Raw genomic sequence first — 23,573 nt, 5'->3', positions numbered from 1 at the left:
ACCATTTTCTCATGAGATGGCTGGAGGGATTCTCTGTCACAAAGCGCATGTAAAATTAGAATCAGACATTCTGCCAGACAGAGAGGCACTCACTTGCATGCATAAACAGACAACTCAACTAAACACAATGACATGAGAAGAGAGAGAGATAATTTATCAACGGACTCAATTTAGCCTCGATGCTCCTTCTCAATCTGCATGAGGGAGAGAAGCGGCTGGAAGCTACATGAAAAAAGGAAAGAAAAAATAAGAGTTTGATTAATATGCCCTCTGGCAATGAATGGCACGTTTAAAAATAGCCACTTCACCAGAAGTCAAGATAACATGCATATTAATGAACACTACTCCCATTCCACCCTGCAAACTCCCCACCTCCTTTCCCTTCCTCTCCCCTCCTCTCTCCTACGCTCCCTCCCTGGTCACAACACTCCCACTCCTCAACCACCCCCAGCCGCTACCCATCTCAATGAAAACAAACTGCGCTCCCTGCGTGCAGTCACCGCACTGGCTGCGTTGTGATTGGTGCCGCACATGCTCTGTGATACACCCAAGCCTGGGCTCCATTCATCCATCGGCCAGGCAGATACAGGCAGCAGCCTCCTCCACTTCCTCTTCCTCCTCCTCTTCTCCGCTCATCCGTTCACCATCCACTCCCTGGCAGACAACACGAATGGATGCTCGCATCTCTGTGCCTACTTCACAGTGAAGGTAAAAGCGGGCTGGGAATCTCCATATTTGACTGCTTTTTTAAAAAATTATTTTTATTATCTCAGTACGTTGACAGTGCTGAAACAGAGAGCCGAAGCCAAAGAGGACCGAGCCCTAAACCGGTCATCTCTTTATTTACTGCTGCCTTTCTTTTCGATTCGCCCAGCTGGGTCAATTTCTCTCTCGCTCTCTCTCTCTCTCTGCTCTCACAGTCCCTCGTTCTTGTTCTGACAGAGAGAATGCCTGCGGATTTTCCTGGCACTTTAGACTCTTAAGAGAGGTAAGGGGTGGGGGGGGGGAGAGAAGAGAAGAGAGGCGAGAACCATGTCTTCATCGGAGGTTCTTTGGTGCCTCCGCTGAGGCACCGATCTCACGCATCTCCCTCTCTCCCACTCCCTCTCTGTCTGAGAGCTGCGGCGAACGATGTGCTGATCGACCATGGAATTCAGCTCCTCTTCCGTGTTTGATCCGCAGAAAGGTAAGCAAGGATCAGATGCAGTCATAAACTAATTAAAAGAGTCAACACTGAACAAGGGAAATGTGTGTGCTTGGACTGTATATGCTTATGCTTGCGTGTGTGTGTGTGTGTGTGTGTGTGTGTGTGTGTGTGTGTGTCTGAGCATTTGTGTCTGTTGGGGAGGAGGAGGTGAGAGGGTGGTAGAAGCTGCCCATTGTTGCCATGGAAATCTTCAGCTCTTTACACTTGGCTTCAGAATATAGCATCACCTGGCGACAGAGGACAGAGCATTATCTGAGAGGTGATGTGTTAGGCGCAGGTCTTAGCTGTCAGTATTCACGCCAGCTTTGGCCCTTGCTTGAATAAATTACCTGTCCACTGAGAGCACTACGAGGAAGGTGCATCTGCAACCATGGCTGAGAGCACACACATGTAATGACAACTGTGTAGGGGTAAAGTGACTCAACTGGAATCTCATTATGTTCCGCAGTCAACACAAAAGAGGCACATGAGGTGGCACAGGGAGCTATGCTAACATTACCATTTGAGAAAAGGTTGATAAACAAAGCACTACAGCAGGCATAGTCACCATAGGCCATGACAAAAAAAAAGCGTACTGTAGCTATTCTGCGGTTCTTCTGGGAACACTAAGTAGCTGGTAATCCATTCTTAGAAAAGAGAAATATGTCTTTGCAGAAAACTGCTTGAGAAGGGAGGCCTGCAATAGAAGGGGGAAGGAGAGAGTGGCCTTCTGGCTCATACAGGTTGTCACGCGGAGGAAGTAGGTAGCGGATCAGCTCAATGTACTGCGGAAGCAAGAGTCACCACAAAAATCTTTTTGCATGTCTACACCAAAACATTTTGTATTTTTAGGTTTTCTACTTCAACAACCCTAAACTTCAACTTAAAACTTCAACTTTCTATTTCCCTTGGAATAAATAAAGCATATATTTATCTATCTATATAGATAGATAGGTAGGTAGATAGATAGATAGATAGATAGATAGATAGATAGATAGATAGATGCTATATATATATATATATGTCTATCCATCTGTCTATTTTTCTATCTATCTATTTATCTTTCGATCTCTTTCTTTCTTTCTTTCTTTCTCAGATTCTACTGATGAAGTTGACCTGAATATAGTGTTCCAGGCAGCTGCCAGTGGGGATGTCAACACACTCACAGCAACAATCCGAGAGGATCCTTCGATTCTGGAGTGTTGTGATGGAGAAGGTAGGCCTACTATACATTGGACGAGGTCAAATATTAGCATGAGTAGCATTTGATACAATCATAAACGCAGATCCTATTTATAAGACACTGCCTTGTGATTAAGTGGCACCTAAGTAGATAGACCAAGATTAACACTTCTGTGAAACCGGTCATGCCTAAGTTTTTATGTTGTTCAATCTGCCATGCTTCTAATTAGTGAAAAGAGTATTGCTGTACTACACATCAACATCAGCAGTTTGCTGCAGGGAGGTCAAGTGAAATGACTACTGGTCCCAGCGCCCACTAAAACTATAGTTTGAAGGCGCGGAGACTGAGAGTCAACCGAGACCCATGAGAGCACGTGGAAGCGTAAGGCTATATAGACTAACAGTACAGACTACAGAGAGCACATGGAAGCGTAGGCTATATAGCCTACTAACAGCACAGAGAGCACATGGAAGCGTGAGGCTATATAGACTAACAGCACAGAGAGCACATGGAAACGTGAGGCTATATAGACTAACAGTACAGACTACAGAGAGCACATGGAAGCGTAGGCTATATAGCCTACTAACAGCACAGAGAGCACATGGAAGCGTGAGGCTATATAGACTAACAGCACAGAGAGCACATGGAAACGTGAGGCTATATAGACTAACAGCACAGAGAGCACATGGAAGCGTGAGGCTATATAGACTAACAGCACAGAGAGCATTGGCAGTGTTGTTGCCATCTTCTGCTGAATCAGACAACAAAGCACATTGCTAAAGTCCCATAGCCTGTCTCTGCCCGATTGTTGCTATAAGCCATCGTTCCCACCTTGGGGTCGGGACGGCTCAGGGTCGCCTTTGATGGGTATCTTACAATAGACCAGTAAACCTAAATTACATTAAAATATGCATACATTAATTAAAAAATATCAAGAACTCCATGATATACAAGTTAATTAACTAATTGGATCCTTCATTACAATCTGGCCACGTAAACATTTTAGACAGCCCACATATGTTTGATTGACGTAATCATGCTTTATCAACGTTCCAAACAAAGTAGCAAAACAACCGGATGCACATAGCCAAATGAATGTGCTTGCTAGAACATTTGGGGAAAATCAAAGTAGCACCAAAAGGACTTTGGTCAAAGTATAGAAGTAACTTCTATACTCTTTGCTTTAGTACCACTCTATGACTGGGTGTTACAACAGAGATTTGTTGTGAACGATTGGGGTCGCCAATGTTTTTTGACATCAAAATAGGGTCACCTGCCAAAAAAGGTTGGCCTGCCCCACGCTTAGTTTCCGCTGAGATTACACAATAGTTATTAAAGTGAATGGATCTGGTTATACCAAGCTAAAAATGCTACTCGTTTTTATTGTAGGCCTAAACTGCAGCTGATGTTTGCTTCTTTAGACCCTTTACTTCCAAAGATGAAAATATAGACTATTGTTATATGATATCTATTTAGAGATGGAGAAATTATGGGGTTGAATATGTTACTTTGGCCGATGGATAAAGTTTAACCCATAACATAAACATGTCTGCCATTAGGGGACACCACTGAATCAAGCAAAAGGTCCAGATGTCTCACTTGTTCTGGCAGTGGCTGTCAAATAAGGCAATTTACTCAAAACTGTGACAACAAATTGGTTTCTTCTACAGCATCAAAGCCAGCCTCCCTATGGGAAGTAGGAAACAAGTTGTTGAAGCAGTTTTTATATCAGTTTTAGACTATGGTGATGTGATATATAGAAATACTGCTTGTTTACTTAAAGGCCTAGACTCAGTCTACCACTCTACCCTTAGATTCATTACTGGTGATGGCTATAACACTTATCATTGTGTCCTCTATGGTAAAGTGGGTTGGTCCGATAGAGAGCGGACATAATCATTGGTATCTGTTTATTTACAAAGGTATTGTTTTGGAATTTTGGTCCCTATCAGACCAGATCAATGACGTATCTTATATTCATTCTGATTTGGGAAAGTCGGCCTATTGTTATGCTGCCCCTACTTCCTGGAATAATCTTCAATGTAATATAAAAATACTATATACACCAGGGTGTGAATAGCATCCGCTCCTAATTATACACTGATGCAAATAACATAGATTATTGTACCAGGGTGAAAATAGTCTTTGCCCATCTACCAGGGTGTAAATAGCAGACATTGCTATATACACCAGGGTACAAATAGCATCCACTTCTAACACTGGTTCAAATAGCATACATTAATATTTAAAATAGCCATCAATATTAAAAATAGCCTTTGCCAATAAATAAAGGTTGAATGAATTAATTAATTGAATGAATGAAAAAGTTTACCATACAATATTTGTTTTATGCACTGCACAGGCTCAACTCCACTGATGCATGCAGTGTCAGGGCGGCAGGTGGACACAGTGAAGCTGCTTCTGAAGATGGGAGCCTCCATTAACACTCAGGATGCCTGTGGCAGGACCTCCCTGTCCTTGGCTACCTATCTGGTAACAAATTTGTTGATGAGGAAATGTAGTGGTTATGATTTCTTCACCATGTAAATGCATTTAAAATTAATTCACCTGCGCTAAACCTAAAAGTAGTCCTATACCACCAACATCTCTTTTTCACCATGCTGAAATGTTCTTCTTCCTAAAGGGCTGGCTTGAAGGCTGTGTTTGCCTTCTGCGCAATGGAGCCAAACAAAACATTCCAGATAAAAATGGACGTTTGCCCCTTCACGCGGCTACAGCTGAAATCGACTTCAGGTATGAAAGCATTAAAAGAAGAAAACATAAAGATGTATCACCGAAAATGCATTGTTTTATGATCACCGGAATTACAGTTTTTCTCAGTTGCTATGGTACATTTCTCAAATCCGAATGGTAATTCTCAAAAGTGTTTGTTCAAACTCCATGCCAGCGCATTGTTCATTAGAAAATAACAAGCCAAAACAGTTTGGCTATCTTGACCCGAACAATGGCATCATGACTTGTCATTTTGATTGCATTGACCGTATCATTGGCATAAATATTTGCTTTTGAGGCATAAACTAAGCATTTGAGCAAGATGCGCGCTTTTTCCACAATGCGGTGCAGTTTGCCCTAATTGTTTTGAGAAATGTAGGCTAATAACTGTTGTGCAAATGTGCATTCTGATTCGAGAAATGCACCAAAGCGACTGATAATAGCTGTAATACCTATTTGCTCCTTGCATTATATGTTCTTAAGATTCAGTGACTATGTTTGCAGATCGTTATATAGCTTAGATTGTAGGCCTGCACCGGTTTCGGGAGGGAACGCACATTCAAGAGAGCACACGTAGCTTGTAGGCTACTAAGTGCACTCAAATCAGAAACACAAAGATGTGGTGGAGAGAATGCAATCAATTCAGAGTGAGTCTGCTGTGTCAGCACGGAATCAGCCGCAGCCGCTGATTCCTATTAATGAGCACTTAGCTCTGTGCAGCTAGAGCAGCAGGTTCGGCTCCTCTGGGAGGGCTCTCCATCTGCAGGGACACGTTTATGGTCCCCATGGCGACCAGAGACCTTTGATCTACGATGAGCAGCTGGTCCGTCCCAATCTCTCTCTTTTGGCTAATTGGAAGAGGAGACACCAGTCGAAACTTTGACAAACGCGTAATACACTCATCTCCTTGTAAAATGTTGGTAAACACTGATGTATTTACACAGAGTAACCGGTTTCTATCCAGGTAAGCGATGGGTAGGGTCAATGTTCAACATCCGCACACGAATAGGCTGTCACCCATTTTCAAATTAAAAAGCAACATAGGGCCTAGGCCTACTCAAATTTTAATACAGAATATGGCAGATCACATGTTTTCTTATAGGTAGCCTAATATAGGTAGCTTCAATAAAGCCTAACATTTGTTTTTGCAAATCATGTTCATAGGCCTATTCCACAAAGACATTATTCTGCAATGTGTGATGTGCTTGATTAACTGGTACAGGGAATTGCGGGAACTACGGGAATTATAAGACACATGCCTAAATTGAAACTGTCATATGAAAGCTAAAACTGCTTGCCATACATTAATCACTACTAATGCTGAACTGAAGCATCTTAAACTGCTGCTGTTATCTGACATTCATCCATACAAAATAATGATGATATTTAAATGTTTTATTTTTATTTTTTTATTATTTATAACTACAGATCTGTATATCCTTTCATATCATATGCAGGTGTTTTGTACACACACACAAACACACACACACACACACATGTGTATGTATATCTGCACATGTAAAATCACCTTGATTTTGTCGGTAACACAAAAAGAAGGGGCCCCTATTTGAAAAGCTTGATTCAAATGCCGCATAACATCCTCTGTAATATATCAGATATCTGATTGCTCTTTTACAGACTTATGGCTGTGCTGTTGCAGCAGTCAACACTGTGTGAAATCAATCATCAAGACAATGAGGTAAAGGATCCATAAACAAACAGAGAACAGGTGTCTCTAAAGCATCATTAGGGACAAATATGAAAACTTCTTGAATACTTCTTGATCCCATTTTCTACTTGTGTAGGCCTATTTCAAGTTCAAAACTAATACCAAAGATACTGCGGCCAATAATAATGGACAACTTTATAAACAATATTCATCACACCTTGCACAAATAGACAATGATGTCCTGTGCCTCACTTTCATGTACCATTGTTTTGTCATGGTATAGGGAATGACCGCTCTTCACTGGGCCTCCTTCCACAACCGTCCGGAGCACGTGCAAGCCCTGCTGCAGAAAGGGGCCGACCCCACTCTGGTGGACAAAGACTTCAAGACAGCCCTCCACTGGGCAGTGCAGGTGCTCCTCTCCTATACTGTAGGCCTACACCTCTGCTCTGTCATTACAGCCTATTAACCATGGCGCAGCAGGGGCTACAAGAGACATATGGATCTGACTGTGTTGCATTTTTATTTGCTCTCACTGGCTCTCTTCTCCTCGGAACCATAGCCAATTTCCATAGCATTTTAGCTTTAGCAGAGACACAACAATCAAAGAATCCTTCATAGAACTGGGGTTAGTTTGTAACGCCAATATGGCCCCTTACTGTATGCCTGTCTCATGCACTTGAATGCAAATAGCTGCCCGATAAGTGCCCAAAGTGCATTACCAAGATGGCTGCCAAGTGGCGCGACTTGCCTATAAGGACTTAAGGACTGGCTATCACTAATTCACATGCTGAAATCTGAAGTTACTGGGATTTCAAATTGGATTGGATTGGATAGTCTTTAATGTCCCCTAAGGGAAATTTGGTTCACAGCAAATAGCCAGCACAAATACTGTTCACTCAATCAACATAAGCATGAGATGATAAATAATGATTGCCATAAATGGTCATTGCTCTTTGTGTCGCTCTGACCTCATACACATGCCCAATGTTATTGAGGTTAGTCCTGAGTCCTGAGGTTAGTGATCTGACAGAGAGTAAACATTTTACCAAGCCTACTTTTGTTTGTCACACTAAGGTTGCCAAACCAGCAGATCATAGCAAAAGTTAAAACTGATGCAATAAAAGATGTGTAAACCATTTTTAAGAAGTGATTTGTCAACACTTGATCCCTTCAACTTCCTCAAAAAAAAAGTCTCTGATTGGCCTTTTTGGAGATGGAGTCAGTATTGGCATCAAAGGTCAATTTATCATCTAAGACCGTACCCAACTACTTGTATTGGCTTGTCTGTGCCATTTATGAGAGTTGGTGCAGTGGTAGAAGGGCTATGGCAGAAGTCCATATGCATCTCTTTTGTCTTAGAGACATTTATTGAGCTATAACGTAATAAAATCATCCAAAACTGGTCCATGGCCCATCTCATGGTCCTGCAGGAGACTGAGGGCCAGATGTACTAACGCTTTTGTGCCCATTTAAGGCGTATTTGTTTCACAATGTGCGTGTAAAATCATTGCGAGGTATGTACAAACAGGCCGCAATGATGTAAAAGCGCAAACTGCCTGTCGCGGGAGCTGAAAGTGGCAGATTACGATTGTCATGTCAGGCATATGCATTCATGGGAGGATCCAGGGGAGAGTGGGAGTTTAGCGTAAAAAGATGGGAGGGGAAGAGTAAAGAGCGCCTAGTTATGTATTCCGCGGTACAAAGACTGCTCCTGAAAGCGCACGTCTATTCTGCGCCTAAATACTTCCGCCTTGTAAAAGCAGGTGTTAATCCAAATTGCAGTTCAATGCGTCAATAAGAGAACCTTTCAAAGACAACAGAATCGCTATTTAGAGCACCAGTTTTTGTGGTGAAAGTATTTGTACTTAGCCTAGAAATCTAGACGCACCCTAGCGGCGGCAAATTAATTTGCTCAGCCTGTACGTCTAGTATCAAACCATAGGGATTTCTATTGGCTGATGCCGTGGACCTCATCCAATCACAGCGCTCTATTTTGTTAGAGAGTCTTAAGGCGGGCTTAACAGGATAACGACAGTCCTGCGACGGTGAACAACAAGGAAGGTGGCTATGGCGAACAAAGAGCGGTTGTTTGAATCGGCGTTGGCGTCAACTTTGGAGAAGTTGGACTTGTGCTTTTCTTTGAAACACAACACAATGCACTTAAGTCATTCCTTTCGAAGAAGGATGTATTTGCCGTTTTGCTGACCGGATACGGATATGGTCGTAGCGCTGGCCTATTGCATGCCTAGGCAGTTTGAAAGACAATTCTCTGCCCGCCCCTTGGATTAAGCGAGGTGAATGGTTCGATGCCAGACTATACATTTAGGGTGACCAGATGAGATTGGCTGAAATTCGGGACGCTTTTTTTTTTGGGGGGGGGGGGGGGTGGTAGGCCTACAGCTAATTTTCAAACCTGTAACCTGTACCAAAACACATTTTTATTCAAACATCAAGTCTGCCTCAAAATACAACAGAGAAATCATGAACTCAAAATGTCATTGTGGGGAAAAAAAAAAAAAAAAGCAATGACTGCGTAACAGTGCAAATCAGACCTTTCAGAATAAGGATAATAGCCTAACGCTAATAACAAGTCTTGCCAAAATTATGGGTCATTAAGTAAGAATACAAAATAATTGTTAGATTTAGTAGATTATGTTAAAACGACATGGACATTAGGCCGAACTTCCGACGTATTTTTTTTGCACACACGCTGGCACTGCCTGCACATTCAATGTCCTCGGCTTCGCGAAATCAGTGCATATTCGCGCCTAATTATAGAACGTCAAAAAGAAACAAAATAGCCGGGCTGCATCCAGACACTTAGCTGCCGTCGGGGGCTGCATGCAGTCGACTCAACCTCTCTACGGACAGTTTTTAATGTTTATCAGAAAATAACTACTTAGTATTCTGATTGAGTATAATATTCGGGACAATTAGGGCAGGATTCGGGATTCGGGACAACTGCTTGGATATCGGGACTGTCCCGAATTTTTTGGGACGTCTGGTCACCCTATATACATTTCAATGATATAGGATGGCCCGCCAGGCTAATTTGTACTACCAAAAGCAACCTTAACTTTCGTTGGCCTTTCGAATGTCTTACTTTCACTTTCACGTCATTCACTTAAGCTTTCCTATACTTGCTAGATTTGACCAATCTTCCATAGCCTGCGTGCACAAATAGATCTTCATTATCTCCCTGCTTGTTTACATCTTATCATGTATGGTATTATTTCATGATCACTAAACGTTTGATTCTTTTTAATGTTGTCATCAGTTAACTTCATTCAACTGCGCTTGTATAGGCGCTGCCATTCAGTTGTGAACGTTCGTAAATTGCGTTTATGGGTGGAGAAAGGCAGAGAAAGGCGCAGTTTACACTAAGGATTGAACGATTGATAAATACGAAGGAAACTTGGGTCTGACAGCGTTCGCAATCTGTGGTGTGTCCATGGCGCTGATAACGCTACGTTCGCAAATGTACGTACATCTGGCCCTGATAATCACATAGTCATCAGCATACTTGCTTGATACAGTATGTCTTGATTCAAACTTACTCTGGCAGTCATTGGTGTAGAGCTCAAATAACAGAGGGGACAAAACCCCTGAGGTGATCCTGTGGACACATGATAGTGTTGTTCACACAAGTTCTCTGCAACCTCATTAAAAAGTTGTCCAGCTAACATATAGTGCCAAAGTCAGTGCCTGGGAATTGCATCAGCCTGTAAGCTAGAATATGAGGCTGCATGCAGTTGAAAGCTGATGAGAAGTCAACAAAACATGAGCGTGCACATGTGTCCTCTTGCCTTCCAGGTGCCCAGTGGCCAATTCCAAGGCCAGCAATGTTGCTGTGGCATCCTCGACTCCCTTGCTTGGTTGGTAGTGAATTGGAGTGGGTCTATCATGCTCTGTGTCATAGACAATAGACTCCTCTTCACAATCTGCTCAAAACCTTTCATCACCAGTGTTATATCCGTGATATATAATAATGAAGAAACGGAGGCCGTATGCAGGTTAGGTTGTTTACTGAATCAAACCGCTTGCAGAACTACACACAGTACCCTACTTTTCCATGTATATTCCATTCGCCAGTAGGGGGCGATCAATTACCAACAGGTATATAACAACCAGGGGCTCGTTTCTAGAAAGCGTCGTTTGCTAACTTGCGTCGCAACCTTGGTAGTTCGCTCCATCGTTCTTGGATTTGGTGTTTCTAGAAAGGGTAGTTCGAACTCTCAATCGCAAGCAAGGACGCAACGTTTGGTCGTTTGAACTACTGCCCCTTAGCAGTCGCACTTGTGTCGTTCCTTGGTAGTTCCTGTTGGTGTCTAGCCTAGAAATCTAGACGCGCTTCTAGCGGCCGCAAATTACATTTGCTGCCAGGGCTAGTCTAGCAACTCTCCGTTGGCTTGTGAGCTCCAGAAATCGAAACTTAATCAGGCCAATGAAATCGTGTATAGAGTCTTTAGGTGGGCTTAACATAATGATTGATGGCAGAGTTGCAACGGTTTGGCTTGAATTCCCTGCTACTTGAAAACAAATAAGATGGATGTTGCTGCTGGCAAACAGTGTGACACGAGTTAAGCTTTTATTAAGTAGGCAAACGTTTGAACTAGCTAACTAGCTCCGCTGGTGGGAAACGCATGGGACTCATAGCGCTGCTGCTGTCCTATTGCGTGCAGAGGGAATTTGAAAGACAACTGATTATCCCGCCCCTCGGACTGAGCACTGCGAACGGTGAGTGTCCAGACCCTACATTTTAATGTGGGTCTGGCTCGTCAGGCTAGTTGGTGTCCGGAGCGCCTAACCAAAATTCCCAACCGCCTAACCAAAAATTACGAAGTGGATGTTTATCTCGTGACTCAATGATTGATCTATCCTGTAGCTTTATTTTGATTAAGAGACTGACTCCCCTACTTGCCTCATTCTTGCTATTTATGTTAATTCGAGTATTGCCTTGCTTTTTGATAAGCTATTATAATCTTCACAGTCTCTTAAAATCAGCTCAGTGATAAATGGTGTAGTGGCTAAAGCAGGTGACTTGTTATCCCAGCGTTGTAGGTTCGATTTTCTTATGATGTGAGATTTGCTTCTCGCTACCTGCAGGTGAACTAGTGTGACACAGATTCAATTGTTTTTGACGGATGTCTTGTACCTATGGTCTCTCGATGTAGAGTAACTATATACATAAATATGTATGGTCAAAACCTATTGTTGTGTCTCGTAGGCCTACTCTTACTTAGAGGTGAAAAGAAAAGATAGGATGCGAACTCCGGCCGAGCGCGTAGTGCACTGACGCGCTGCCATTAAACCACGAGACAATTAAAAACAAATGAGACCCAGATATTCGTCCAGGCTATATATTTTTTCCAACATAGATATTTAACACAAATAATGACACATATTGGTCGGCTTCAGTAAAATGTTTTATATACTTGCAATAGGTTTAGGTTTTTGCAGATGACGATGACAATGCCAGCATTAATCACTCGGTTTAAATTAGAAAAAAGTCAACATAGGCCGTGGCCGAGAATTTCTAGGGGGTGGGGTATTACACGTTGCCACTGTTTCCACCAATGATATGTATCGCTGCATCATCAACAACGTTGTTGGAACTACAGTGTTCGAACGTCGGAGGTAGCGAATTGCGACACAGGTACGATGCTTTCTGGAAACAGGTGTAACACTAGGCGAGTTCGACTTCGACTGAGTCTGACTTGGTCTGGCTTTCTACGTAGCCTAAACGTGATCTTCAGAGGCTAGCAGGGAGGAGCTACAACAGAGGGCAGCTCATCCCGGACAGGCAGGCTACAGTCTGCCTGTCCTGTAAGTTCCAACTTACATCATCACTGTCATCACTTCACATACATACAGCACACTGCTTGCTACAGTAAGCCTCCTCTACATACTTGCTGCACACTCGTGCAGCTCGTGGAAGGCAATTGCAAGATCTGTCTGCAGGCTAAGACCATAGACAGTAAAAGAAAAGACTCCCGCGATATTTTACGGTCATGTGACATGGTGTCACGGTGGTAATTCCCTCCCCGGCTGACAGAAGTCGGACAGAATTTCTAACCAGCAAGCATTGCGTCCATCCCAGTATGCATTGTGTTCAACCCAGCATGCATCACATCAAGTCAGATCTGCACAGATCCGCAAGTCGAACTCGCCTAATGTCGTTGTTTGGTCGCAAGTTGCGTCGTGCATGGTGGTTGAGCAACGTCGTTGCTAACTTTTCTAGAAACGACCCCCAGAAGGGTCAGAACCGTGGAACCTTGGTCACTGGAAGAACTACAGATACTTTCCATAGCATGGGACCTTTTTGTGTTGCAAAGAGAGCTGGAAAATAAATGTGAGAATACCACACAAGAACTGTACAGTTTTTAAGCAGTCAGCCACTGATACAGTCAGGCCTCTGGCTTTATGCTTGTCTGTTCAAGAGTTCTCCAGACACCCATTTCATTAACTTCATAAACAATCTGACTCAACTCTGAATTCGGCCAGATCATCATTAAGTCGTGGGGGTCAAATCTTAGAACTGGCTCAACTTGTCTACCAGGACAGAATTGGTTTCGTCAGATATATACCTTTTTGTCTTGTCCTGAATTCCCCACCATAGCCTTAATCCCTCTCCAAGCACAGTGAGCACTGTCATTCTTCAGCTTGTCCTCCACCTTGTCCTTAAACTGCAATTTGGCCAACTATCTCCTTTGTCACCAACCTTTGAGCATGTTTAGTTTTATGCACGTCCCCCTGTTTGGAAAGCTATCTTTTAATCTTCCTGAGAGAGATCTGCTGGCCCAGGACTTATTATTTGGGTATAATGTGACTCTTCTTGGGAATAATTATTTGCTCACAAAGGGTGATGTAGCTTGATACTCTGAGAATCATTTGCTAGTCAGTTGGTAGTGGCATAACATTTCTGGTGTTTGAAAGTCCCTGGAGATCATGAACTCAAGTGTTTGTTAAATGTATTTTGTCCCAATAAGTAGTAAAAAAAAAAGCTGTGTATTTTCTATGGCGTAGGGGGTGTCCCTTTACATCAAAACTGTATTTTTTTTTTTTGAGGGATGTAGATGGCTGAGATGGGGACTCCCTTTCTGAGGGTGGGGAGTCTTTGTAAAGTCATATAAACTCTTGTTATCTCAGAGTCGGTCCCTAGACACCAATAACCACTATAGCCAATATAAATAGTTCAGATGCAAACATATTTAAATCAACACAATCCAACTACAGCTTGACTGATATCAAATTGAAAAATATTATACATATAAATACCGGTATATTTCTGTAAATTCATAAAAAATGGACTGTTGCATCTGAACCTTTTAATTTCCATTCTGAACCACTTCCACACAACACAACACATTTCCTTACAATACACAAACATGCTGGCTTGTGGTTGAACACATGCTGGCTTGTGGTTAAACGTTTGTTTGTCTTCCATTCTATTTACTCATTGGAAGTAAACAGAGTGTTTGCATGTTAAGGTTTTTCGTTAGGCAAGGACGCGTTTACAAGGACACTTGACTAGAAGCATTAGACAAGGACACTTCTCTGCAAACCTTTTTTTTTGGTTACAAAAAAAATATGCCTTTAGGGTTAACTGGCAGAACAAAGGTGTGTTTTTGGAGTTTGGAGTTTTAATATTTTATATGAAGGATGCAAACTGCTGAATTGCAAATTTGTTGCAAGCTGTTTGTATCATTTAAGTTCAACTGACAGTCAAATGGATGCTTATACTGAGAACTGCTTTTGAAGTTATATCTAACATGTTTCATATCAGGACACTCACAGACTGGAAAATGTTGAAACAGGAAAAGCAGTGGTTTACTAGTGGAGAAATGCTCCAGTCTGAAACCGCAATGTGTGCTCTGTTTTTTATCTGACAGAGTGGCAGCAGATTCATGTGCTCACTAATCCTTGACCACCATCTTGGCCCGTCTGTGATCAACTACGATGATGAGAACGGCAAAACGTGCGTGCACATTGCTGCAGCAGCTGGCTTCAGCGACATCATCTATGAGCTTGCACGTGTTCCTGAGACCAACCTGCAAGCACTGGATGTTGACGAGCGGTATGTGCTGTGAGGTTTTGAGAGTTGTTTTTCTTTTTCTTTTTTCTATCTGACAGCAAATCACAATATCAGATAACGTGGTGCTTGTGAAATGCACATTCCTCGGAAGTTTGTCAAAAACACAGCCTCAGTCACTAGCCTCACTAACTGAGTAAATGACATTTTAAATGGTAACACTTCAATCATGAATGCAATTATGACAGCACAAAAACATATTTTTTCCTTAATGTTCTTGTTTTTATTTGACATTCTTCAATGTTTAACAAGTAAAACAAAATCTGTACAGTCGGTTTATACTATGGGAGGTAGATGCACTCACTCATTTCAAAAATCAAATAAGGGCTGTAAGGCCTATTTTGCATGTGATTTGTTTCTGGATTTTGCTTCTCACAAGCAGGTACTTCCCATGAAGTTTTAGAGAAAGAACATCAAAGTCAAAGTCTGCTTTATTGTCAATTTCTTCACATGCCCAGACATACATAATATAATGCCTTCTTATTTACTCATTTATTGTTTACTTGAATGTTATGTTTGTCTGTGAACTTAATTGGTAAAATATGTCTTGTCTTCACCGTGGGATAGTGAGAAACGTAACATGACTTGAGCTTGTGACTATTTCTAATCTCACAGGTACATGTGGTGTACTGTAAGCATGTTGCAGTGGTGCAAGCACATCCTGTGGCTAAAGTGTCATACCAATCTTCATCTTCTTTCATAACGTGTTAACTGCAACGTATGGGAAAGTAAAGCGAAACAAGTGTGTCTCACTTACATTGCAGTGCTTTGGCAACGGGCCTCAAAAACATTCTCCTGGTCGATGCACAAACTTATTGAAGCAGTAAATGTGTTAATTGTATTTATTTAGTGTTCATAGCTGAAATTATGACTTTGTGCACAAACAAAATACAGGAAAAGACACATTAAAAACTTTAAAGGAAACAAGAATAGTGCTTGGAATAATAAAGAAAAAGATTTTATTAGGACAAGAATATGTAGAAAAGAAACGGTGCGTGTATTTTCCCCTTCTATAGGAGCACTACAGTAGCATCTAACTAAGTTCAAGATATGCCAAACCTGGTGTGTTTTGGCGATATAGTTTGCAGTGTCGTGCTGGAAAGATTTTCTTTCTTTTTTGCTGTGTGTTTCCTACCTTGGATGCAGAGCTGCATATGTATATCCTGGACAGCTGGTGGGAAAGACACATATTTATCTGTCCTTCACATGACCAAACATTGTGCTTTAACATTAGAAATGTACTGTCTGATAGTGATTTGACACCTTTAAATACAGTTATGAATGCCCTCAGTACACATTATCCATTCCATCAGATCACTTTCAAAGGTGGCTTGGGATACATATGAGTATTACCCCATATTTTAGCAGCAGTGTGTCCTCCAGGGCCACAAATAAGATGTGTGTGTCTCTATGTGTGTGCGTGCACCAGAACCCCCTTGCACTGGGCGGCAGCAGCAGGCAAAGTGGACTGTGTGCAGGCCCTTCTGCAGCTGGGCGTTGAGCCAGAGCCCAGAGACATCAACGAGAACACACCGCTGACCTACGCCATGTACTGCGGCCACACGGCCTGCATCAAACTTCTCTCCACTGAGAACAGGTAGGACAGGCAGTGTTTTTGTTTGTTTGTTTGTTTGTTTACTGGGTTGCTTGCTTGTTTTGTTGTTGTTGTTAATTTTGCATTTATTGCCCTCTGTGTATGGTCACAAAATTTGATATATAATCTGGGGAAACTGTTAGCTGTTATGTGCTGTGATCAGGGGGTGCATTTATTGCATTGAGTTGCTATTTGGAGTTTGAAACTGCTGTAATTTGCAGTGTATTTTTATCAAACTCAGCATCCAGTTTCACATCAACTAAAATACCTCCCTTGTGTGCCCTTCCTTCCCCCTCAGAGTATATTAAAGGTTTCGGGGCCTAGCAGTGAACCTGTGAAGGCACCCATTATGTGCCTACCTTTTCTTATTATTATTCGTCTTTTTTCTTTGTCATTGGAGTCTATGGTAGCTCCCAGAACTGTATGGTAAAAGTGTCAAATCCGGCACATTGATTGGAGACATTTCCTTCATTCAGTGCTCCACCAACCACTGCCACACCAAAGGGTCAAAGTTGGAGTTGCATCAACGCCTGTAACTTTTGAACCATTATTAAAAAATTAGGTACCGTTCAAGTTCAAATTTCGAGTTCCACACACCCCAATCCCAATTTGGGATTTTCACCATATTGGATTTAATCAAAAAAGTTTCCACAGGTCTCACATTTTGTCCACTTTTCACAAAAATTTGCATATGTGGTCTTCAGACCAAGCCTCACAAAAGCCCCACATTGCTGCTTGCAGCTATAGTGTAACGTTGTCTTCTCCTCTGACCCCTGAGATTAAAGGCCCTCTTGGGCTAGACCAGTTTTATTTTTACACATGAAAGTTTCACTTCCTCAGTCTGTGGAACAATGTTGCTGTTGCATATTTATATATAGGGATTATAGGGATATCATATAGGGATTGTCAAAGGTTTTTTTTTTTTAAAAATTGTATTATTATTATTTTTTTTTTTCCCCGTCATCTGCTTCCTGAATTTTTGGTCAACGATACCCGGGACACTGAACCACCGGGGCACTAAAAATTAGGTGGGTATGTAGCCCCACTAGACTTTTACGGAAAAATTTAGTTTCGTCCCACTAACCCACCCTGAAAATGCAATATTATTCTGCTTTAATCGCCCCTATCTTCAGTTAAGATGTTCAGAACTGCACCAAATTTTATGTGTATGATTGACCTGGCCTTTTCTGGGGGTATGCCAAGTTTCGTAGAATTTCATCCATGGGGGGGTCTAAATAAAATTAGGTTATGTGTACATTTAGTGACTGTACACTCATTGGCTTGTAGATGGCGGTGCACACATATACACATGCACACACACACAGGCACCCACATACTATCGGTATTAGAACGGCCGATACATAATTACAAATTCAGTAGGATTAAAAGAAAGCCAAAATAAATATTCATCATCATCATCATCATGGCTGCATTTCCAGTATTGGCGATAAGTAGTCGTTTGTCCACTAGATGGCGCGTCGTTGCAGTGAGACGTATGATGTTGTTGATGTTCACATGAAATGTAATTTCCATTTCTTCTTGAAGCCGAAATAAATCTGAGGATGTTTATCGGACATGCTTGGTTTTTACTGCAGGTACGTTAATCTTATAATATCAATAAGGACCTAGGTAATGTTACCGTTAGCGTTGGTTGAGTGATGGAGGCCAATTTTATTGATTGCATTTGTAGAAAACTATAAATGCGGTTATACCAAGCAAATTGATAGCAGCACTGTAATTGTATCTTTAGACTGTCATTTGTTGCACGTGCTACAAAAATCATTCTGTGCAATGGAAGATTTACCAACGTTACACCGGTCTGATACAGTTTTGCCTATACATGCGTGAGACTGAGACGCCTGTTTATTTTGTTTTAAGTGCGTGCAGGGTGTGAAAGGGGAATCGATGTGCTTTGATTCCAGCTTGGTAGTTGTAGTCTGTGAAATTAAAAAGCACGTGTGTGTGAAGTATCCAATGACACCTTCATTTCATTATGGCTGCTTTAGCAACACACCTTAAGCTACTGTGTAGTGGGTCCCATTTAGAAGTGGCTATTTCATTCGCGCTTTCCTTGACTCGTGGAGCTGCGTGAATTTTATTACAACTTTTCGCCACGATATGGCAGTTTAAGTCCGCTTGATACTGTAAGGCGTAAGCCATTGGTTTCCAAAGGAGATTTTATTTGTGTCGCCAGCATAGCCTATTGACAATTTATGTTGTAAATAGGCCTACCTTATAAGCCTACCTGTAGCTTAGGGAAGCTAACAGCTTTCTATTAGGATCTAGTTTGTTAGTTACAGTTTTGTCATAACTCCCTGATGCATTTTTGCATTTAGAATAGCCAGAGCGTGGATATCTCAATCGGAAAATTAAACAATATCGGGTTTTTGATTTCTTAAAAGATTGAGCTTGGTCTGGTGAAAGCCAGACTAGCCATGGACCTCAGTTACACAATGCAAGGGAACATGAATCAGCTTATATTTGCACGAACAATAACGGACAACAGCTCTTCAACTTTGGCCCGTTAAAATGTGTATTGACAGTCTAGCGACGCGAAGGCCCATTTGGACATGTCAGTTATTTGCACCACTGGTTAGATGTAAAACAGCATTTCGTTTCAGACTACTGTTACTTAATTTGTGCATTAACAATAACGTTTCAGACTACTGTTACTTAATTTGTGCATTGACAATAAAGTATTACATGAACTAAAGATGACTAAAATCTTATGTAGAAGAAGAAACATTAACAAAAAATCCATCCATCCAAAAATGACCTTTGTTTTTGATAGCTGTTGAAAACGGCATGGAACTGACAGAGATGTTTTTGTTTATAAATAAATAAATAAATAACATTATGCTGATACCTTTTGCTTTTCCCAAATACAGTGTAGCCTACAGGTGTAAGTGACCTTTCATCAATCCAGTTGCAATGGATGAACTGTGATGAACTGCCCTACTTGTGATTGTTTAGAGATTTTAAAGGTTTTATAACAATGCTACATCTTCTTTGGCTATTCTACAATCTATTCACCTTTTCAGCCCCAGTAGGCTACTTTCTGTGCAGCCGCACACACACACTCAGGCATGCCAAACAAGCATACACAAAAGTTTCAAGAGTGGGGGATGGAGTAAAATATGGAGACAAATTAAAGTGTGATTTATTTTCGCACATCTAGTTTATATTACTATTGTTAACACAGTTTTTATCAGTTAAATGTTGAATTATTATTATTATTATTATTATTATTATTTTCTATCTGTATCTGTAGAAGTATTCATATAGCAGCACACAAAGACTGTGACAATATGAAAAAGAAGGATAATTAATATATATATATATATATATATATATATATATATATATATATATATATATATTAATAATTTTCAAAATATCTACATACACTGAATGTAAAGTGATTTTATCAGGACTTTGCAGTTCATCAAAGACTGAACTCTGTTGTTTTTGCCCCAGAATTGCTGATGAGGTCACATCTGATGGCACCATGAAGTGAACAACCTAATGCCAGCACCATTTATGCCAAACTTAATTCCTACACCATGAGTAGAGGGGAAAAACATACATTCTGGAACCTATAATGGCAGAATGCCCCATTGAAATAACTGCAGAACTTGAAAATATCTTGCCTTATTCTTTTTTGGGGGGCAATGGAGTCATAGTGTCATCTGTAATGCACCATGCCATGCACTATGCTACTGGTTAAGATATTTAATTACAAACACACCTAACTGAAATATAAATTTTTACAGGTTAGAGTCGACCCGACAGCTACATTCCCAGAATAATGACCTGGCCAGCAAAAAAGAGGGCAAGTTCCGCATGCTCAACAACATCTTCTCTTGTAAGAAAAAGAAGGAGCTTCATGCAGCACTACAGAAAGTACCAAACCATGATCGACACCAGCCGGAGGAGACGTCTGAGGTGGACGACATCATCACCATGTTTGACTGCCTGTCAGACTCGTCTGGGAAAGACTCACGAGAAGACGGAACGGCCTTGATGAAGAGGTCGTGCGAACCACAAAAGCTGGGGATCCTGGAGGACCACACCTTAAAGGAAATCAAGGGACTTCCGCCCATCCGCACACAGAGTCTACCGCCGATCACCCTAGGAAACTCACTGCTGGCCAGCGCACAGTTTATGGTCCAAAGGAATTCGGGCGGCCAAATGATCAGCCACCTTGCGCACCGGTCTCAGAAGAGCAAGAGTGAACACGACCTGTTTGACAGCAGAGACAAGAGCCAGAAATTGGTAGGCCAGACCTGGAAGACGGAGTCCAGTCAAGTCCTGACCCATAAGGCTTGGGTATCATCACCGTCTGAGAGACTGCTGGATCGAACTCATCACGAAGCGTCAGGCCCCTTAGATGTGCTCTGTCCAAAACAAATCCCATACATTCAAAAAAATGAGCAAGGTACTTCTGCTGAAATGTAACAGACCTGAAGTGATTCAAACAACATGATTAGCTTGAACAGCATAACACATTTTATACCATTTATGTTACAAAAAAAATGTAGCTGTAATCTGTTAGTTACTGAGAAAAATAGTTGGTGTCTTGGTGATTACAAAGAGGTAATACTCAGATTAGTCACTGTATTTGATTGAGGTGACCTTTTGAGTACTTTGGCTAAAAATACCCAATAGAAAGCAGTGGTTATATTTGGTATGAAACTTTGCTGTTAGAAATAATGGTTGACTGCTAGCACCTCTTACTGAAAACATTCCGTCTGAAGTGTTTGTGTGGTTGTCACGTATGTCAACAAACATTCCGTCCAGTGTAGTGATCTTACTGTGTCTCATTAGCAATAGAACACATTGCTTGCTTTCTGTTAACTCCAGACTACTGTGTAGTAGTCTGAACACAACACTATGAAATCCATCATCATTACTAAGACAGTCAAGGGCAAATTCAACAACAGCAGGAAGAGCTAAGACCGTATATCCACTGTGAAAGTTAAACACCAACACAGTCTGATGTTTTGCAAATCACAAATTTGCTTTCTCCAACACCTATTGGACTTTTTGACACTAGAATTCTGTGCACAGACACTAAGATGCGCATAGTTCAGATAATTTTGATTAGCAGGGGTGTCTGAGCAGCCTTTAGTTCAGTTAAGCCACCACTCTGTTGCCCCGTCTTGTACCAAAACAGTAGATACACCCAAACCACATCCTGTGATAAGTGCACATATGCACTTCTTCTTTTTTGTTTGGTAAAAGAGAGGACAATAATTCCAGAATGCTGTAATACATTACCAATAGTGGAAGCTCGCAGGCTCCAGATGGTGGCCTGATTATGAGAAATAAAAACCATGTTCTCAGTCTCAATCTCTGAACCTTTTTTCCCCTTTCTACTGATATTGTTCACAGTTCCAAACACACACCTACTACCTCTGAATGGCCTGCGGATGAGGGAGTCTGGCCTAGCACGCAACAGCCTGGCACCTATACGCGACCACTGTACTCACCGATGTAAGTACTACATGTTTGCTCAAAGTGGAAAAGGGATCACACACATCCATACTAGTCATGTACAATGTCCTCCATTGTACACCTCAGGATAACTTAGGTAGAAATGTATGTATATGAGGTAGGTACACACACACACAGACACACAATAAATTGATTTAAAACATCTTTCAGTCCAGTCCAAAATCCAACCTGTGTGAGATTACAGAGGCCATCATTTAGCAATCACATCATGTAACATCAATAGCTGATTATTAACATAATAGCGCTAATGAAAATAATCTTTATTTTGTTCAGTCTCCCTTCCACCTGACCAGGTGTCTCAGGGAGTGAAGAAGTCCAAATCCCTGCCTCTTGGCTCCCTCGGCCGGGGCTTGGTCAGCCTGCCTCCTCCAAACGCCCCCAAGCAGCACAAAGCAGGACTCCCTCAGAGCCAGTCCCTCTGCTCCCTGCCGCCCGCAGCAGTCGGAGAACCCCTACGGAGCATGCAAGTCCTTCCTGCGATCCCACCACTGAGGAGACGCAGTCCTTCGCCTTCTAAGCCCACTGTGACGCCTCATGCTAACGTGGGACAATAATGCGCAGCAGCTAATGGCATGCAATGACACAACAGATTTTTGAGATTATGTTGTTGTTGTTTTTTTTGCTCTTGTGTGAACGGACTTGACTGTGCCAAGAAGTCTTATCGAGAAGTAGTTGGAATTCAAATCAAGTCAAGACGTGTCACAATTCATTCATACAAGATTTTTTTGGGGAAAATTCTTCAGTTCTAGGTTTTCTTGTTACTTGGTTGACTTGTAAACTGGTAATCTGACCATCAGGTTTAAGGCTGCAACAGAACATTCAGTTTTCATCTTATGAAAGTCAGAATGTCTTAGCTGCTCTGTTAAAGATAGGCTCAGAAAAGAAGAAAATGACATGATTTGTAGAATGGTTTAAGTATTTGATAACAATTTATTAAAGAGATACTTTCTTATTTTTACATATTTTTACTCATCAAAAACTCTATCTAAAGGCATGCACTGTGTTGAACTATTCTTTAATGTATGTAAGGCATTCAAGTGATATATTGAAGTTCTTATTTGACTGTTTTGTAATAAAGGGATTTAATTATAAACTCAATAACTCAACTGAGTTATGCAGCACGTCTTACAGAATGTCTTATGCTCCAAATGCCCAACTAATTTTAGGCTTGACTGCCAATATGCATTAGAAGGCAACTTGAATTGCAAGTTACCAAAGAGAATTCTATTGAAAGTAAAATCCAGGTCTTCAGAAATGCATTACATCTTCCCATACAGACAGGCTTGGAATTTCACCATTCTGGGGGCAAGGCCACTTGGCCTTCAGTTGGGCATATTTGGTGGGGGGCACTAAGGCCACATGTCAGGGCACCAAGGCCAAAGTTAACTATACAGTAGTAGGCTATAAAAATGATCAAAGTTGTATTTAGCCTATTCACTGCAGTAGACCTGCATCACTGTATGAAACATTCAAAACACATGAAACATGACATATTACACAGAACTGTAAATCATCTGATCATCTAATATTTACAGATATCTAGGCTATATATAACATTTATTTTATATTTGGCCTGTTGAAATCATGTATTGAACA

General features: G+C 41.4%; 1 protein-coding gene across 4 annotated transcripts; it reads left to right on the top strand.

Annotated features, from left to right (window-relative positions):
* The first annotated feature begins 1,028 nt into the window (after positions 1-1,028).
* ankrd55 (ankyrin repeat domain 55) lies at positions 1,029-23,049 on the top strand. Of its 4 annotated transcripts, none has more exons than XM_042060296.1 (11): positions 1,029-1,186; positions 2,283-2,402; positions 4,732-4,862; positions 5,014-5,123; positions 6,741-6,801; positions 7,055-7,183; positions 14,667-14,851; positions 16,296-16,463; positions 20,234-20,898; positions 21,855-21,956; positions 22,251-23,049. In XM_042060296.1, the coding sequence occupies exons 1-11, from the start codon at positions 1,147-1,149 to the stop codon at positions 22,529-22,531; spliced, it is 1,992 nt and encodes a 663-aa protein (XP_041916230.1). In that variant the 5' UTR covers positions 1,029-1,146; the 3' UTR covers positions 22,532-23,049. The 4 variants fall into 4 exon arrangements, with proteins under 4 accessions (XP_041916230.1, XP_041916229.1, XP_041916228.1 ...); XM_042060295.1 differs by having other exon boundaries at positions 7,055-7,201; XM_042060294.1 differs by lacking the exon at positions 1,029-1,186 and adding an exon at positions 1,360-1,466.
* The last annotated feature ends 524 nt before the right edge of the window (positions 23,050-23,573 follow it).

This window comes from Alosa sapidissima, chromosome 13 (genome assembly GCF_018492685.1).
Source record: "Alosa sapidissima isolate fAloSap1 chromosome 13, fAloSap1.pri, whole genome shotgun sequence".
Lineage (NCBI taxonomy): Eukaryota > Metazoa > Chordata > Actinopteri > Clupeiformes > Clupeidae > Alosa > Alosa sapidissima.
This window is presented reverse-complemented; position numbering and strand designations above follow the sequence as displayed.

Coding starts and splice junctions, on each gene's coding strand:
- ankrd55 (XM_042060294.1), top strand. CDS start 1,388: ATGGAAATCTTCAGCTCTTTACACTTGGCTTCAGAATATAGCATCACC. Junction 4,863..5,013: donor TGTCCTTGGCTACCTATCTG/GTAACAAATTTG, acceptor TTCTTCCTAAAG/GGCTGGCTTGAAGGCTGTGT. Junction 16,464..20,233: donor CTTCTCTCCACTGAGAACAG/GTAGGACAGGCA, acceptor AAATTTTTACAG/GTTAGAGTCGACCCGACAGC.